The following is an 18,918-nucleotide window of genomic DNA, read 5'->3' as shown; positions in this document are numbered from 1 at the left end:
CTGGGCTGCACAGCCTCTGACTCCACGCCCTCACTTCCAGGATGGACGTTTCCAGCCTTCCCTGGTGCTATGAATACCCTGAAAACGTAAATCTGGTGCACAGTGATAGTGCAGGGCCTTCCTGGGGACCCAGGTGTGAGTCCTCCTCCACCCCCACTCTCCCTGAGTGGACAAAACACTTGAAACAGCAGCATCAACTGCCTCCTTGCTGATAGTCTGAGGTGGAGGAGGTAGGGCAGGAGATGCAGCAGGGAGGGAGGAAGAGGAGAAACAGAGGGCGAAACAGTGCTGGTCCTACTGTGAGTGAGCGATGCTGGATCTGACAGTCAGGCTATCTGCTAGGTTTGATTCCTGGGCAAACCCCTCATTGACATCCATGAGCGAGCAGCTGTGGCCTCAGGGACCATGAAGTCCGAAGCCCTATTGCCACAATTCAGAACGTAACTCAGCCCTCTCCCCCAACCGAGTTTAACATCCTCAGTCTAAGAGGACGAGCACGCGGTTGGGATTCAGGAGGCCCTGTGTTCTGAACCTGCCACCAAACAGGGCTGCAGTGCAGAACGCACCTTAGGCTTGCTTCCACTCGCTTCCTTTCCTCCAGGCATGGCTCGTGTTCGCTACCCTGGCATCACAGCACTACGGCTACGGCTACACTTACTACGCTACAGCGGCTCAGCTGCAGGTGCGTTCCTTTGCCACTTCAGTGTCGGCACTCCAGCGAGGAGACGTAATCCCTCGCTGTACCTAAGCCACCCGCCCGAGAAGCGGCAGCTAGGTTAATGGAAGAATTCTCCCATCAACCTAGTACTGTTTACACTGGGGGTTAGATCTCTCAGGGAGGGGGGGATTTTTTCACACTCCTGAGAGATGTAGCTATACCGAAGTAACTTTTCAGTGCAGACCAGCCTTCAGTCCACTCATGGAGCTTTCCCTAGCGTTCAGTAGACCAACCTTGGTCTACGCTGAAACTTTACATCAGCTTAGCGACGTTTCTTCTGTCGACCTAGCTGCCGCTTCTCGGGGAGATGGAGAGCAGAACCCTTCCCCATGGGCACTGTCGACACTGAAGCGGTACAACAGTGCAGTGCAGCCCCATTTTAAACATAGACAGCCCACGGCCTTCAGTGCAGGAGACTGGACTAATAGATCTATCAAGAGCCCTACTTTTCTCTGACTCTCTAGATCTGGCAAGATAGCGTAAGGCTTTAACAGCTCAAGAGGAAGTCAGCAGGGAAAGTCAGCTTACCCTGGTCCTGCCTGTCCACAAAGGAGAAGAAAGGGTCGTTAGTCACCGTGGTGGTTGTGATCGATAAGCAACAGTAGTCACCTTCACGCATAGTATCGCTGGCTATTGGTGCCCTCTGAACGGCTTCACATGTAATATATGGCCCTTCATTATGACTGAAGGCAGGTCTCTTCTCAGTGCAGTGTACACAGCACACACCAAAAGGAGCCAAGGACATCCTCTTTGCCTTTTATCAATGCTAGGTTTGGATCAGGACTGTTCTACCTGTGGTAAGCATAGGAATTTCCTTCCCCAGTTCTCATGATGTTCCACAGCATATTTTATCATCCTTCTCATAAAGTACGTACTGGGCCACAGATAACTTATTTCAGATATGAGAACCCTAAACCAGATTTTTTCATGAAGTTGATGGATTTCCACTTCATATGGCTAAATGGAGTGCAAAACCTAAACAGGATCCTGTGCCTGAGCTGGGCCGTCACTTAAAAACGTCTTCAACTTGTTGACAGGCAAAAAAAATCACCCTTTGCAATCTGCATGTGTTCTTTAGTAACTGAAGGTAGAACAGAAAGAAACTATTAGAAACCTTGCATTAGTAGAATACTTTAGTAGCGTGCAGCAGATAAGTGCTTTTAACAGATTTGGGAACACAGAATCACAGAAATGTAGCCCTGGAAGGGTCTCCCCACTCCCCGCATGCTGAGATTGGACCAAGTGTACCTAGACCATCCCCAACACGTGTTTGTCTAACTGGTTCTTAAAAGCCTCCAATGATGGGGATCCCATAACTTCCACTGGTGACCTGTTCCAGTACTTAACTATCCTCATAGTCAGAAAGTGTTTCCTTGTACCTAACCTCAATCTCTTGCTGCAGATTACTTCTTATCCTACTGAGAACAATTGATCACTGTCTTCCTTATAATAGCCCTTAACCTATTTGAAGACTTCCAGTCCCCCATTAGGCATGGTCTACACTGTGGGGTGAGGAGCAAAATCGATCTAAGTGACGTAACTTCAGCTACATGAATAATGTAGCTGAAGTCAACGTACTTAGATCTACTCACTGCAGTGAAATCGACTGCTGATGCTCCCCTGTCGACGAGCAAGCACTCAGCGGTCGATTTAATGTGTCTATACTAGACATGATAGATAAATCGACCCCCACTGGATGGATCGCTGCGCACCGATCCGGCAGGTAGCATAGACAAGCCCTTATAGTCTTCTTTTCTCAAGAAGAAACTCCCAGGGTTTTTTGTTTTGAACTTTTCTTCATAGGTCAGGTTTTCTAAACCTATCATTTTTGCTGCTCCTCAGGACTCTTTTAAAAGGTGGTGCCTAACGCTGGACAGAATACCCCAGATGAGTAGAGCTGAACAATCACCCATCGTGGCTTATGCAACACTCCTGTTAATGCACTCCAGATGATTAGCCTTTTCTGCCACTGCAGCACACAGTTGGCTCACATTCAACATGTGCAACGCTTCCCATGTTCATGTTCTATGTCGCACTTCCTTTGCACAAGCCTGGCAGGAAACGGGACTTCTTGCTAGTCTCTCACTGACCAAGGTCAGTCCCATTCAGAGATTAAGGGACTGATTATTTTCTTGGTGTTAATTTTGTGGTATTAGGATTTTAATAGTAATTCTAACCATGAGCTGCAAGGAGCGGTGAATGATGTGAACCTTCGCTGTCCTTATCCACTGTCCCTTCTGGTGCTTACCACACCTGTGTATTCACAAGATTGAGGCTTGTAAAATGTGAGCTCAAGCGCTTAGGGGGCAGTCTGAATCTATGCTTTTTAAAAAAAGCAATTGGTCTCAACTTTTACCTCCATCACCTTTCCTGAACTGAAAGGTTAAAACATCCATTAACAGTTATGCCATTGTAAACTCAACTATTTCTTAAAGGTATAGATCTGAGAGCTATAAGCACTTCACAACAGCTTGTGCTTTGTGCAGGCCCAGAAGGGCAAGTGGTCCCTTATGTACCAAATCTATTTATAATAGCAGCAATAAGACATCAGCCGTGAATTTCAGGATGGTGATTGCATTTCTTCAGATGCCCAAATTTCCTGACCAGATGAAGTGTGCCAGTCGATAACCACGGCCTGTCAGCTCATCGCTAAAGGACACAGTAGGACAAAACTGCATTGGTGGTGATTTTGCTGCTACAGATAGCTATATGCATCCCTTCCTGTGTCAATACAGGATTGGGTAACATTACTTCTTCCTGCAACAAGGGACTAGTGTGCAGTCAGTATGCACCCCACTGTCTGCTAAAAAACTCATAATCACAGCCCACTCACCCATGAGGTAGGCAAAACAAGGTCTTAAGAAACCTTTACTAGGACCTACCACATAACAAATACAAGTTTAGAAAAGCTGATTTTATTTGTTCTTGGTAAAAGCAAGAATGGGAGAGAGAATGATGGTATATGTTATACAATTTGATGCAGTACAGGGTATAAAGGAATGTGTTTTAAATAAAAAGCCAATAAGTGTGGAATAGCAATGTATTTATTCCTATGCTTACCATTTATTTTTGTTTAATCTTTTAGATATTCTAGACATTATAATCAAGGCTGGATGTTTCTTCACAGCCATGACTTCCAGAGCAAGAAGCTTGGCTTTTAGTATTATCAGACTTTGAGGTCTTTGTTGCATTGGCCATCCTGCTACTCAGTACGGGTTATTTTGTTTGCTTTAAAAACATTAAGATGTTTTTAAACAATTGTAAAATAGATACAAGTTAAATTGGTAATGGAAACTGAAAATTACAACTCTTGCCATTTTTGCTCTGTCAAAAAGGTAGCAGTCACTATTTCTCAGATAGCTGATTACATTCAAGACATCTTCACTGGCATTAGTTCATAGCATGCAGCTGACCTAAATACACATCCGGTTAATTAGCGCTAGTTCAGGCCATGGCACATTTCAGAATCCAGATGACTCCATCACTGCATGAAAAAAGCACATGGAAGCTCCTTTTAGGCGGTTTGTTTTCTACACAGGCCTTAGGAGTCATTCAACACACAAGGGGAAGGATGTGTCTTCTAAGTATCAGTACAAGAATTGCTAGAAAGCAGTAATATAAAATTACTGCAAATACTTCAGTGGAGTTCGCACTAAGTTACAACTATTTTAGAAAGCGGGATTCTTCAGCATAGTGGATAGACTCCAGGAGATATTGCCCAGCTATGGTTACTTTCAGTCAAACTGATTGATATGGCCATGAAAAAAAGCGAATGCAGTCTTGGGATGCATCAGGAGAGGTATTTCCAGTAGGGATAAGGAGGTTTTAGTACCGTTACACAAGGCACTGGTGAGACCTCTCCTGGAATATTGTGTGCAGTTCTGGTCTCCCATGTTTAAGAAGGATTAATTCAAACTGGAACAGGTACAAAGAAGGGCTACTAGGATGATCCAAGGAATGGAAAACTTGTCTTATGAAAGGAGACTCAAGGACCTTGGCTTGTTTAGCCTAACTAAAAGAAGGTTGAGGGGAGATATGATTGCTCCCTATGAATATATCAGAGGGATAAATACCGGAGAGGGAGAGGAATTATTTAAGCTCAGTACCAATGTGGACACAAGAACAAATGGATATAAACTGGCCACCAAGAAGTTTAGACTAGAAATTAGACGAAGGTTTCTAACCATCAGAGGAGTGAAGTTTTGGAATAGCCTTCCAAGGGAAGCAGTGGGGGCAAAAGATCTATCTGGCTTTAAGATTAAACTCGATAAGTTTATGGAGGAGATGGTATGATGGGATAACATGGTTTTGGTAGTTAAATATTTATGGTAAGTAGGCCCAATGGTCTGTGATGGGATATTAGATGGTGTGGGATCTGAGTTACCCAGGAAAGAATTTTCTGTAGTATCTGGCTGGTGAATCTTGCCCATATGCTCAGGGTTTAGCTGATCGCCATATTTGGAGTCGGGAAGGAATTTTCCTCCAGGGCAGATTGGAAGAGGCCCTGGAGGTTTTTTGCCTTCCTCTGTAGCACGGGGCATGGGTCACTCGCCGGAGGATTCTCTGCTCCTTGAAGTCTTTAAACCATGGTTTGAGGACTTCAATAGCTCAGACATAGGTGAGAGGTTTTTCGCAGGAGCAGTGGGTGAAATTCTGTGACCTGCGTTGTGCAGGAGGTCAGACTAGATGATCATAATGGTCCCTTCTGACCTAAATATTTATTAATCTATGAATTGTTTCTTTGGCAGAAGCATTTACAGGGGATGCTTTCCCCCTCTTTTCAAACCAACATGGAGTGTCTTGTACTCCACAAGTAAATGAAAGCCAAGCCACACAGTTGGAAATCATGTTTTATATGAACAGAAATAGACCATCTAGAAATATTTCAGTTTATTTAACTTGTTAAGTAGAATATGAAATTGAATTTGTAGCTAGTTGTATCAGAGAGAGTGGACTGTTCTCTAACTGCTCTGTGTTTAATGAACACAGCTTCTACAAAGGATCCCAACAGACTTACAGAGGTGGGGTTAAGTCCCATTAAGCAAATAAAGACCCCATGTTTTAAACAGACCATACAAAAATTGATGTATACTCCATTTTCCCTTTTTTGATAACGTTAGAAAGTGCAAATTTAACAAAAAGGTAGCCATATTCTGTCTATTTACAATGCTGATCAATATGCTTAATACATGAGAAACAAAAACAGTGTCAATTTATCACCTAGAGCCCCAGTTTCTTGCCTTTTCCCCAGCAGCCACTCAACTGGGCAGGGTTAATGAGTACAGAGGAGAGAAACTGCCAGAACAGAGAGGACAAGGGAGACACATCAGTAAAGTTACTAAACTGATAGCAGGTCAAAACAAGAATCTGAACGTTAAAAGACTCATTTCATTAAAGTCAAGTCAGGGTAATTTGCTGATTTCACTATTTAGTGGAGGAAGATCAAGCAACCAAGTGCACAAAGGTCAGGCCAAGCCAGTCAGATTCAGAAAAGCAGATTTGGGGGGGTTCTACTAGAAACTTTCATGTGCTCTTTGCTGGAGAATCCTCCTTCACTGTTTATATGCAAGCCAGCTGGATGTTAAAATGCTCTCCTTAACAAGGCACGCAATTGTACATGAGCAGTCTAAATTAGCCTGGGGTCCTTCAACTCTCTTCTCCACTAGAAATGGATGAAGCCATTCAATAGTTCAGCACAGGTGTCTTTTTGGGAAAATAGCAAAGCTAGCATACCCTGATCTACAGATCAAGCATGAAAGCAAAGCAGAAAAGCAAGTTAAATACCCATGGGGGTACAAAAACACAGGGATACCAATTCTATCTCCCTGCATGAGTCACATTCTGTTTTCCAACAGGATTAAATGATGAGCTCAAGAATGACCACGATGAAGAACAAATTAAAAATTCTTTATGACAACAAATTAACACCGGAAAAAGTGGAAATTGTAGGAGAAGCAATAATTCAAACACAACTGCCAACTTTTGTTTTTTGTTTTTAAAAAAAGACTAGTTTACTTAACCTTTTGGTAGGCTACCAAATGCCCTGTTTGAGCAGCTAATAGAGACTTTAAGTTCATATTAACTGTTGTCAGTTTGGGAACTGCATGTTATATTCACACACACAGAAAGACAACCAACCACATCACCCTCCATCAAAAACTAGTGCATGCAAATACCTGATCCATATCATAAAACCCATAGGCTATGCAGGAGGACAGAGGGGGGAGATACTAGTGAACGGACATTGGCTAGAGGGAAATTAGTAGGCATAACATTTTGCCTTGAAAGCTAAATTAGTGCTTTGTATTAACTTTGGCAAACATACCAGGTTGCCATCTTTTAATTAACACATGACACCATGAAGAAAAGCAAATAAAAGCAGCATGCAGGCAAAAGGAAAAGTTGCCAGTGAGAAAAAATGGCAGCCGGAACAGTTCTGAATGGCCAGGTCACCATAAAGGAGACTCAGCAGATAAATTTAAGATATTTGCACCATCCTTCGTCCTCTATTCACTACAACAATCACAGTAAAGCAACCACAAAAGAGTTTAATATTTTAAAATGGTCACGTGTGGATGGTACGTCTCCTGCACATGCTTCCACCAGAAAAAAAAAAGTTCCTTTCCACATAAGGCACAGGACAAAATAAACCCCATTTACATACTCAAGGCGAAAATGAGTTTTTTTCCTGGCTTTTTTTGCTGATGCACGTCTATAGAATATGGTGACTCAAGCACATTATCCATAACAGAAAATTCCACTGTTGTACAAATTAAAGTGTTAATTCTAACTTTTATTCTTATACAATTTGCAGAATAGAGTTGAAATGATTGCTATAAGTTTTAATGTCAAGAATGGGACTATAATACAACCAAAATGTAGTGGTGAGTTGAGCAGATACATTAAAAAAAGTCAGACATGATTTTTCTATACATTTTGTTGAGAAAATTATAGTCAGCAAGCTGTCCTAAATGGAAGAACAAAGGGAGGCTGGAGCTTTGTTAAGATGAGGAATGAAACATTCATTTAAGGTTAAAAGTGGGCAGAGTGGTTTATTTTGCAGCGAGAAAAAACAAAAGGGGTGGTGGATGGCGATTGGTGATCTAGGAGAACGTTCAGCAACACTTGTTCTTCCAGCCTGTCACCCCTCCTCCACTGCTGATATCTACATTTTCACTGTTGGGCTCTTTTACAGGGGTCTGCAATGAAACAAGCCAAAGACACACTAATTACATTCTGAAGAGATGCAAACATTCAGCACTGAAGAGAGAGAAGCATGCAAAAGGACAATGTTTATTTTGGTGATAACATGCCCATAAATTAGATGTGGTTCTAAATTTGTGGAGATTTGGAGTCAAACTTTGTAGCTGAGCTGAACCAGTCCTATCATATCTGAAACCCATCTCTGGAATTTGGAACAAACTTTGCAGTTTGGGCCCATCACTAAAATAAACCTAAATTTGCTTCTAGACGTTGCTTTTGGGACTTATACTGGGGCTTTGCTTATCCTACCAACAAGTCACATAATACACTAAGAAGCCATTCAGGCAATTATCTTAGAACAGATTTAGCTGGGGAATTAAGTATCACCTATGTGGGCTGTTCTAAAAATTCTTTGGTGTCAGAATAATCTACATACAGAGAAGGGCTCTTTTAGTGTGTTTTGGTCAGCAACTTAGACAAGTTGCCTCTTGTTTGGCTACCATTTAGGCAAGTCAGTCTCCCCAGCAGCTAAGACTTAATATTTTTAGCATAAGCAGTTTGCTCAGATCACACAAAACCACTTACAACAGAAACATATCTGCTCTTCGTTTTCAATTCTTTCTTGAGCAGTTATCTACCATAGGGTTCCACCCCCCAAATCACGTGCATTTTTTTAAAAAAAAACACCATCTTACACATTTGCCTTGCTTTCCAGTTTTCAGTAACAAGTCTAGTGATTGGAACATATTTTCTGTTAAGTACTTGCATTATCAACCAGGAGTTTGCTTTTAAGTTGCTTTGTAAGCCAAATTCTGAGACAGTAAGACACCCATGTTTGCTTGCATCATACGATGCAAACTTGGTTAGACCTCACTGAAACTTTAAGCTCAAGTGGTTTTGCTCAGATGCTAATTTCTATTTTCAGCTGCTTAGAACCTGATCTAAGTGATCCATTAGCATGCTGATGTATTGCAGGATAGCAGCTATGTTTCTTTCTTTTTCTCCTTTACCACAATACCCCTCCAGAGCTACAAAAATATCCCCAGTTTCAGACTGAGACAAATCTAGAACGGCTGAGTGTCTTCCCCAAAACAATGTTAGCATTTAACGGTTCCTATTTCCCAGCAATGCCTGATTTATTGCAATAAATGTGCAATCTAAGACAAAATGAAGCATCCAAAGTTCCCCTGATTGTACAGCACGTCTGCAAAACTTGTAGATTCTCGTTTTCCAATTGGAATCTACACCACTTCAGCTAAATTCTCAGGTCTTGCTAGTTTTGATTTGTATTTGATATTTTAAGTAATGTTGGCTTTTTCAATAAGCAGTCGAGAAAAATTCCGTGGGCACTTACCTTTCGAAGAATGTCTTCTGCTAATGTGAGGAATGCCTTCTCAATGTTTATATTTGCTTTTGCACTAGTTTCGAAAAACCTAATACCATGCTCCCTCGCAATCTAAACCAAAAGAGGCAAGAAGATTAGCATTAGAAAGCCTTACATGCACAGTTTATACATTGGTGCTCAATGACAACTATGGTTAATAACCAGTTTGCTGTAGCAGGTGTAATATTTGTTTCAGTACAACAGACAGGAGTGCAAGGATACTAGTCAGTCAAACTGAGATGATACTGGTAAAATAGTCTAATGCTTGGTGAGGACAAAACAGTTTTACTGAGGTACACTGAAGTAGGTATTCAGACATGATGAATTATAAACAGTTACAAAATCTAATACATGCCACCAACCTACGTCATATGGTATAAATGACTGAAGGAAAAGGATTTGCAGAAGAATGTTAGAAACTAAACAGAGGAAACAGACTGACTAGCTGAGTTCGCATTACTGGCAGACTAGCCTAAATGGTAGATGTTCACAATACTACTCCAGAAAAGACTTTCCTGGGTTTACAAGTCATTAGCAAGTCCAATATTAGTCATATTACTCTTTGGCAGGTCTTACAATGGAGTTTAAGTTCTCTAGTAATATAACCCCTGAAACAGCTTCAGTTTTATAATGGCCGTTTGGCCGATTCCATACTTTTCACCTTTGCACATTGGGGAAGGTCTCAGTGACACGCTTTTCTTTGCGAACTAGTTCTTGCTTGACACTCACCTGTTCTCCTTTTGCTTTAAGTACAACTCTCTTTTCTTCCATGTCACACTTGTTGCCTAACAGCATCCTCTCCACATCTTCATTGGCATGCTAAAACAGGAACAAGCAATAGCTCGTTATATATGTTTTCACATCTGCTAAAAGATACCATGCATATATCTTGTTCACCTTTGTATTAACTTGTCTTTTTGGTATTCTGGTTCGATTTATATAGAAGTGGATGGCCCATCATCTTTGGTGGAGCTTGGCAGGACTGTGCTAAGCAGCATGTTCCCTAAGGGGAAGCTCTGCACAAAAGAGCCCATACTCTGAAAGTGGGATATGGCAGAAAAAGCCTACAACTTTAAGGCAAGCCCACCACCTCCAGCAGAAGTCAATTTTTCCCCTGGTCTTTCTCTGCCTGTAGTCTGTGATTTGAAAAGCCTCCTTTCATAAAAAGGACCAAATGGTGTTTGGCAGTCTGCATTCTTCTAGTTAAAGACATTAACCTACTGAATGCTTAAGTTACACTCAGTTACCCAAGGAAACAATCAACTTCCTGCCCAACTAAGAAGATTTAATGTCTGCTGGCTTAGAACATTTAGTCCTGTTTTCATAAAGGCCAAAACACTAAGGACAGAAAAGACTGGTTGCCAACACAGGGGTTGCCAACACAGATAACCAAGCTTTCACGCACTGGAATCACTGATTTTGATGTAACTTTCTCAGGATATGTCTGCACTATGGAGAAAATACTGGCTATACCTGCCTGGCCCCATGGTATAGATGCAGCCTACACTGAGAGAAGGGGTTTTTCTGTCACTGTAGAAATACTATCTCCCTGAATGAAGTTAGCCCTCTCCTGTTGGCATAGCTGTACTGGTCAGGGACTTTTTTCCCCCCACACCCCTGACTGATACAGCTATGCCAACAATACCCCAGTGTAGATCAGACCTAAGCATTTCTAGACTCCCTTGCACATTGTTATGGTGCAGACAGTACCTTGTTTAAGAACTGTGTTTAAAAAAGGTCAACCACTGCAAAGCTAAATAGCTGAGTGGTTAGCAGGAAATGCCTCCAGCTAAGTTCTGACAGCTCTTCTTGAGTTATTTGGTAGGGTGATCGTGTAAATATAGGGCTGGGTGAACAGTTCAATTATCCAAACCCAATCTGTAAAAAAGCATTTAGTTTCCATTCAGCAGCTAGAAACCCATTTACACAGTGATCTTGGAATACTTTGACGAAATGAACACACTAAAATGGGAAATCTGGCACTGGAGATTGAGTACAGTGGATGGATCTTGTTCTTTAGCATTGTCTGAGAAAAGGAAATGAGAATTTCTAGCACCACTGAATCTGAAGAGCACAATGAATATGTTAATCTTATTCTAGGTGTCAGCTTTGTATCTCATACTGGTCTGCATTTGCTGATACATGCACACAAGCTGCTCATCTGAATCCTGCTTCATAGGGCGGGTGCTGGTTTCACTACAACCCTGTAATGCGGCACAAAGGGTAGCAAGAAAAGAAAAATGGAGTGTTACACCATTGCTCAAACTGCAAATAAAAATATAGAAACGGATGTGCAGAAAAGGAGTTTTATAATGCACAACATTTTAATTAAACTGACTGCTTTACTGGATGTCTAGGGAACAATTTCAAAGCCTACAATATCGAATATGAGAGCACTTTTCTGGCCAGTCTGACAAGACAATTACCTGTTCATCTGGAACAGAAGAGAGCCTTAAAACATTTGTTCATTAACATCTGCTTACAAAGGAAGCCCTCCCTACTTACACTACAGTAACCAATAATTGTGACAAACTTGTATCTCTGGAAGACCTCATGGACCAATAGAACAAAGCATCAGTTAGTGGAGAATTTGTAATCTGAATTTACTTCTGTTTCAACAGTCTTAAGGAATACTCCCTTAGAATGGATGGTAAGTAGGATTAGTAGATATTTATTACCATAAATAACTAACAAACCAAAAGTCTACATAATCTGGTTTTCCTGCCTAAAGCAGTGGCCCAAACCAGTTGTTTCACAAGGAGCCCTGCCTGACCAGGATCAACTCAGTTTTGGATTTTTTGGAAGAGTACTTAGATGACAAGAAGGAAAGATCAAAGAAACATGCACTGAAAACATTGACCATTGAGAGACAGTGCTATTTCTCATACAGTGTTTACACAACCGACATCTTTGAAGTACAACCAGACTCCAAAGTACAACACCAGAGACTTAGATAAACTAACTTCTACTAGCCAAGGTGAAAAACATGTGCACCGTGCCACCTTGCTTTTTGGAAGGCACAAGTTAGTCTGTCATGTACTTTATGTGCTAACTTAAGAACATAAGAACGGCCATACTGGGTCAGACCAAAGGTCCATCCAGTCCAGTATCCTGTCTGCTGACAGCGGCCAATGCCAGGTGCCCCAGAGGCAGTGAACCTAACAGGTAATGATAAAGTGATCTCTCTCCTGCCACCCATCTCCACCCTCTGACAAACAGAGGCTAGGGACACCATTCCTTACCCATCCTGGCTATAGCCATTAATGGACTTAACCTCCATGAATTTATCCAGTTTTCTTTTAAACCCTGCTATAATCCTAGCCTTCACAACCCCCTCAGGCAATGAATTCCACAGGTTGACTGTGTGCTGTGTGAAGAACTTCCTTTTATTTGTTTTAAACCCTGCTGCCCATTAATTTCATTTGGTGGCCCCTGGTTCTTATATTATGGGAAGAAGTAAATAACTTTTCCTTATTCACTTTCTCCACATCACTCATGATTTTATAGACCTCTATCATATCCCCCTTTAGTCTCCTCTTTTCCAAGCTGAAAAGTCCTAGCCTCTAATCTCTCCTCATATGGGACCTTAAATTTAATAATTTAAGTTAATTGATTCCATCTCACTTTTTTCTTACACTTTTTCATTTCCCAGTTTCTCCATCACTCTCTTCTCTTATAATCAGGGCTTATGTATCCCACAATTCCAGGACTATGAAATTTGCTACAGAAGTGCACTCTTGCCACAACTGTGTTACAGAATGTAAGCTCTAGTTTAAAAATTTACTTTTCTAGTGCTCATTGAGAGAAAAACCTTGAAAGCATTAACTGTTTAAACCAAAGCATTGTTATCTTCTTGAGTCGGCAGACCATCTGAAGCATCAACTGCCGCATTTGTTTCATCTGGGTATTAACTATGAAACTGAAGATAGGAATGAAGTAGTTAAACCATATAAAGGCCATGTCTACACAACAAAGTTTTGCCACTGCAAATTACACTGGCACACAGTCACTACAGGTAGTTTATTGCTTGTGGGCATGCATACTTGGCTCCTTGCAGTGGTGCTACATGTACTCACCAGAAGTGTGTGTGTGTTGAAGCAGCGCAATGCATCATGGTTAGGTATCCATGTGTACAACCTGCCACCACTCAGTGTGATGTCTTTTGGGTAGTTTTGGCAATGCATGGTGCAACAGGATGGAGTCACGCAGTGGTGACTGGGACCAACTTCCCATATCTCTATCCATAGAATCATAGAATATCAGGGTTGGAAGGGACCTCAGGAGGTCATCTAGTCCCACCCCCTGCTCAAAGCAGGACCAATCCCCAATTAAATCATCCCAGCCAGGGCTTTGTCAAGCCTGACCTTAAAAATTTCTAAGGAAGGAGATTCAACCACCTCCCTGGGTAAGGCATTCCAGTGTTTTACCACCCTCCTAGTGAAAAAAGTTTTTCCTAATATCCAACCTAAACCTCCCCCCCCCCCCCTGCAACTTGAGACCATTACTCCTTGTCCTGTCCTCTTCCACCACTGAGAGTAGTCTAGAACCATCCTCTCTGGAACCACCTCTCAGGTAGTTGAAAGCAGCTATCAAATCCCCCCTCATTCTTCTCTTCTGCAGACTAAACAATCCCAGTTCCCTCAGCCTCTCCTCATAAGTCATGTGTTCCAGACCCCTAATCATCTTTCTTGCCCTTCGCTGGACTCTCCAATTTTTCCACATCCTTCTTGTAGTGTGGGGCCCAAAACTGGACACACTACTCCAGATGAGGCCTCACCAATGTCAAATAGAGGGGAACAATCACGTCCCTCGATCTGCTGGCTATGCCCCTACTTATACATCCCAAAATGCCATTGGCCTTCTTGGCAACAAGGGCACACTGTTGACTCATATCCAGCTTCTTGTCCACTGTCACCCCTAGGTCCTTTTCCGCAGAACTGCTGCCTAGCCATTCGGTCCCTAGTCTGTAGCGGTGTATTGGATTCTTCCGTCCTAAGTGCAGGACCCTGCACTTATCCTTGTTGAACCTCAGATTTCTTTTGGCCCAATCCTCCAATTTGTCTAGGTCCCTCTGTATCCTATCCCTACCTGCCACCGTATCTACCACTCCTCCTAGTTTAGTATCATCCGCAAATTTGCCGAGAGTGCAATCCACACCATCCTCCAGATCATTTATGAAGATATTGAACAAAACCGGCCCCAGGACCGACCCTTGGGGCACTCCACTTGATACCGGCTGCCATCTAGACATTGAGCCATTGATCACTATCCGTTGAGCTTGACAATCTAGCCAACTTTCTACCCATCTTATAGTGCATTCATCCAGCCCATACTACTTTAACTTGCTGACAAGAATACTGTGAGAGACCGTGTCGAAAGCTTTGCTAAAGTCAAGAAACAATACATCCACTGCTTTCCCTTCATCCACAGAACCAGTAATCTCATTATAGAAGGCGATTGGATTAGTCAGGCATGACCTTCCCTTGGTGAATCCATGCTGACTGTTCCTGATGACTTTCCTCTCGGGTAAGTGCTTCAGGATTGATTTCTTGAGGACCTGCTCCATGATTTTTCCGGGGACTGAGGTGAGGCTGACTGGCCTGTAGTTCCCAGGATCCTCCTCCTTCCCTTTTTTAAAGATGGGCATTACATTAGCCTTTTTCCAGTCATCCGGGACTTCCCCCGATCACCACGAGTTTTCAAAGATAACGGCCAATGGCTCTGCAATCACAGCCGCCAACTCCTTTAGCACTCTCGGATGCAACGCATCCGGCCCCGTGGACTTGTGCACGTCCAGCTTTTCTAAATAGTCCCGAACCACTTCGTTCTCCACAGAGGACTGGCTACCTACTCCCCATGCTGTGTTGCCCAGCGCAGCAGTCTGGGAGCTGACCTTGTCCGTGAAGACAGAGGCAAAAAAAGCACTGAGTACATTAGCTTTTTCCACATCCTCTGTCACTAGGTTGCCTCCCTCATTCAGTAAGGGGCCCACACTTTCCTTGGCTTTCTTCCTGTTGCCAACATACCTGAAGAAACTGTTCTTGTTACTCTTAACATCTCTTGCTAGCTGCAGCTCCAGGTGCGATTTGGCCCTCCTGATTGCATTCCTACATGCCCGAGCAACATTTTTATACTCTTCCCTGGTCATTTGTCCAATCTTCCACTTATTGTAAGCTTCTTTTTTATGTTTACGATCTGCAAGGATGCCACTGTTAAGCCAAGCTGGTCGCCTGCCATATTTACTATTCTTACAACACATCAGGATGGTTTGTCCCTGTAACCTCAATAGGGATTCTTTGAAATACAGCCAGCTCTCCTGGACTCCTTTCCCCCTCATGTTATTCCCCCAGGGGATCCTACCCATCAGTTCCCTGAGGGAGTCAAAGTCTGCTTTTCTGAAGTCCAGGGTCTGTATTCTGCTGCTTCCCTTTCTTCCCTGTGTCAGGATCCTGAACTCGACCAACTCATGGTCACTGCCTCCCAGATTCCCATCCACTTTTGCTTCCCCTACTAATTCTTCCCGGTTTGTGAGCAGCAGGTCAAGAAAAGCTCTCCCCTTAGTTGGCTTCTCCAGCACTTGCACCAGGAAATTGTCCCCTACGCTTTCCAAAAACTTCCTGGATTGTCTGTGCACGGCTGTAGTGCTCTCCCAGCACATATCAGGATGGATTAAAGTCGCCCATGAGAACCAGGGCGTGCGATCTAGTAGCTTCTGCGAGGTGCCGGAAGAAAGCCTCATCCACCTCATCCCCCTGGTCCGGTGGTCTATAATCAGACTCCCACCACTACATCACTCTTGTTGCTCACACTTCTAAACTTAATCCAGAGACACTCAGGTTTTTCTGCAGTTTCGTACCGGAGCTCTGAGCAGTCATACTGCTCCCTTACATACAGTGCTACTCCCCCACCTTTTCTGCCCTGCCTGTCCTTCCTGAACAGTTTATAACCATCCATGACAGTACTCCAGTCATGTGAGTTATCCCACCAAGTCTCTGTTATTCCAATCACGTCATAATTCCTTGACATCACCAGGACCTCCAGTTCTCCCTGCTTGTTTCCAAGGCTTTGTGCATTTGTATATAGGCACTTGAGATAAGCTGCTGATCGCCCGTCATTCTCAGTATGAGATAGGAGCCCTTCCCTCACAGACGTTCCTGCCTGTGAAATCCCATGATTTCTGTGCCTATTTTCAAATTTCCCATGAACCCAAGCAGGACTTGTCATTGTTCGCCATCTCTGACAAACAGCCTGCCCAGCGCAGCACTATTGTCATGAGCATTGCAAGCACTGGACGCATGTTCTTCTGGTGTTTGCAGAGCCACAAGAACCACTGCAGAGAATATTACTATTTCCACGTCAGTTTGCTATGGGACATAATAAGAATCAATTCAAAGTTGTTGGTGGCATTCATGGAACAGCTGCCGACAGTAGAGCGCTGCTTCTGGGCCTGAGAAATGAGCACTGACTGGTGAGATTGCATCATAACGCACGTTTAGGATGACAAGCAGTTGCTGCAGAACTTCCATATCCACAAATGAGACCTTGTGCATCTGTGTGCCGAGCTCGCCCCAGCCATTCAACCTGTGGGGCACCAAACAAAGCTGCACTGACAGTGGAGAAGCAAGTGATGATCATGCTGTGGAAACTGGCAACGCTGGATTGCTACTGGTCAATGGGAAAATCCACTGTAAGAGATATCGTCATCTCTTGCTAAGCAGGACTGTGACTCCCTGCAATGTGCAGGACATAGCGGATGGCTTTGCAGCTATGGTGTTCCCAAACTGCGGTGGTGCAACACATAATGCCTATTTTGGCCCCAGATGCCTATTTTGGCCCCAGAGCACATCAACAGAAAGGACTACTTCTCCAGGGTTATGCAAGTGCTGGTGGATCGCTGTGAATGCTTCACTCACATCAATGTTGGCTGGTCAGAAAAGGTGCATGACATCTTTTAAGAACCCAAGACTGTTCAGAAAGCTACCAGCAGAGACCACCTTTTCCAAGTAGTGGATTACCAATAGTGATATTGAAATGCCAGTAGCGATCCTGGGGAATCCAGCCAACCCCATAACTCCTCTGGCTCACGAAACCGTACACCAGCCACCTCAACAGCACTAAGGAAAGATTCAACTACAAGCTCAGCAGGTGCAGAATGACAGATGGATGTACTTTTGGTAGATTGAAAGGGTGCTGGCATTGTTTAGTCATCAGACAATCTCAGTGTGAAAGATATCCCAATGATTACAGCTGCCTGTTGTGTCCTGCATAATATTTGTGAAGCAAGGGGCGGAAGTTGCCATAGGGTAGAGGTGGAGCAGCTGTCTGTCAAGTTTGAACAGCCAAACACAAAAGCTATGAGACGAGCTCAGCGAGGAGCTATATGGGTTAGGGAGGCTTTGAAAGAGCACTAACAGCAAGTCACAGTAATGTGCTGTGGTGTACTGTGCTCAACCTGGTGCAGCAGTATGGGGGTCTGTTAGGAACTGTAAGGTGCTTGCTGCACATCTGTGCATATATCACTGACAGTGCAGTTAATAATGTAGGTGTTTGCTGTACATTTATGATGACTACACTGTTTGGCACTATCCTATGGGTTGAGTGTGTACGAGACCATCACTTTCATTGCCAGTGGGCATTATACACCAGGGGTTTTAAACCAATGAAGATTAATAACTTTAAAAACAAAAGTTATTCACTTATGGAACAGTTCCCAACAATCTGAAGAACATAAATGTGAACACATTTTAACTTAAAATTTAGGAACCTAAACCAACAGGAGGAAGGCACACGGATATCCATTGCAGCTGCATACGCATCAACTGTGGCTCTCACAGATCCATATAGGTGAAGCTGTGGTTGTCCATTCTTTCCCCTGGTTTGGGATGGTAGGAGCAGGCATGTGGGCACTGAGGCCATGTGGAATGCTGGGGTGGGGGAGAGAAGAGCTATGCTGCAGTTCTACACTGACTGCAATGGCAGTCGAGCTTGGGATTGTTGAACCTGGAGGTCCACAAGAGTTTGCAGCTTCTGCGCTTGCTGACATAGAAGCTCCATTATGTCCTGGTGCATCTCTCTCTCCTTTTCCTGTGCCTCTCTCGTCTGCCCTTTCCTTCTCCGTACGATCTGCAATATTCACCCTCTAGGGCCTCTGTTCAACATCTGATGCAGCACTGGCTTGCAGGATCTTGCAGATCGTGTCCTCCCACATGCTCTTTTTTCCCCTCCTCCTTACTGGGTTAGTCATTCTACTGGTGTGCAGGGCATACCCATCAAGACTACAATGGTCATACCTACAGACAAAACTGAGGTACCACTGTCAACACAAAAGGAAGAAAAAGTGAAACTTAAGATTCAGAACTCCCCACTCCCTCGCTTCCTTCAAGTGTCAAACAAGACATGCTGATTGGCTTTCTGCTTTGGGATGCTTGTTCACAGCGCCACAGCACCAGCCATGGTGAGCAAGGCCCACCAGGGGTGAGGCAAGCGAGGAGGGAATTACTCAGTTGCATGAAACTGAGTATAGGGCACTGGCACCCATTTTCCACAGGTTGTGGTGGCTTTAGCAGATATCACACTGGAGGCAGATAGAGCACAGCTGCTGCTGGCATCCCAA

General features: G+C 43.5%; 1 protein-coding gene across 1 annotated transcript in view; it reads right to left on the bottom strand.

The window, feature by feature from the left end:
- Positions 1-3,617: 3,617 nt before the first annotated feature.
- The window catches only part of RAB10 (RAB10, member RAS oncogene family), a 74,823-nt gene continuing 59,522 nt past the window's right edge, over positions 3,618-18,918 (bottom strand). Inside the window, exons 4-6 of the mRNA XM_073335491.2 lie at positions 10,035-10,124; positions 9,276-9,377; positions 3,618-7,917 (exon numbers count right to left, since the gene is read on the bottom strand). Of these exons, the coding sequence (XP_073191592.1) occupies positions 7,834-7,917; positions 9,276-9,377; positions 10,035-10,124 (276 nt within the window). The 3' untranslated portion in view covers positions 3,618-7,833. The remainder of the gene's footprint in view (positions 7,918-9,275; positions 9,378-10,034; positions 10,125-18,918) is intronic.

Source organism: Lepidochelys kempii, chromosome 3, assembly GCF_965140285.1.
Source record: "Lepidochelys kempii isolate rLepKem1 chromosome 3, rLepKem1.hap1, whole genome shotgun sequence".
Lineage (NCBI taxonomy): Eukaryota > Metazoa > Chordata > Testudines > Cheloniidae > Lepidochelys > Lepidochelys kempii.
This window is presented reverse-complemented; position numbering and strand designations above follow the sequence as displayed.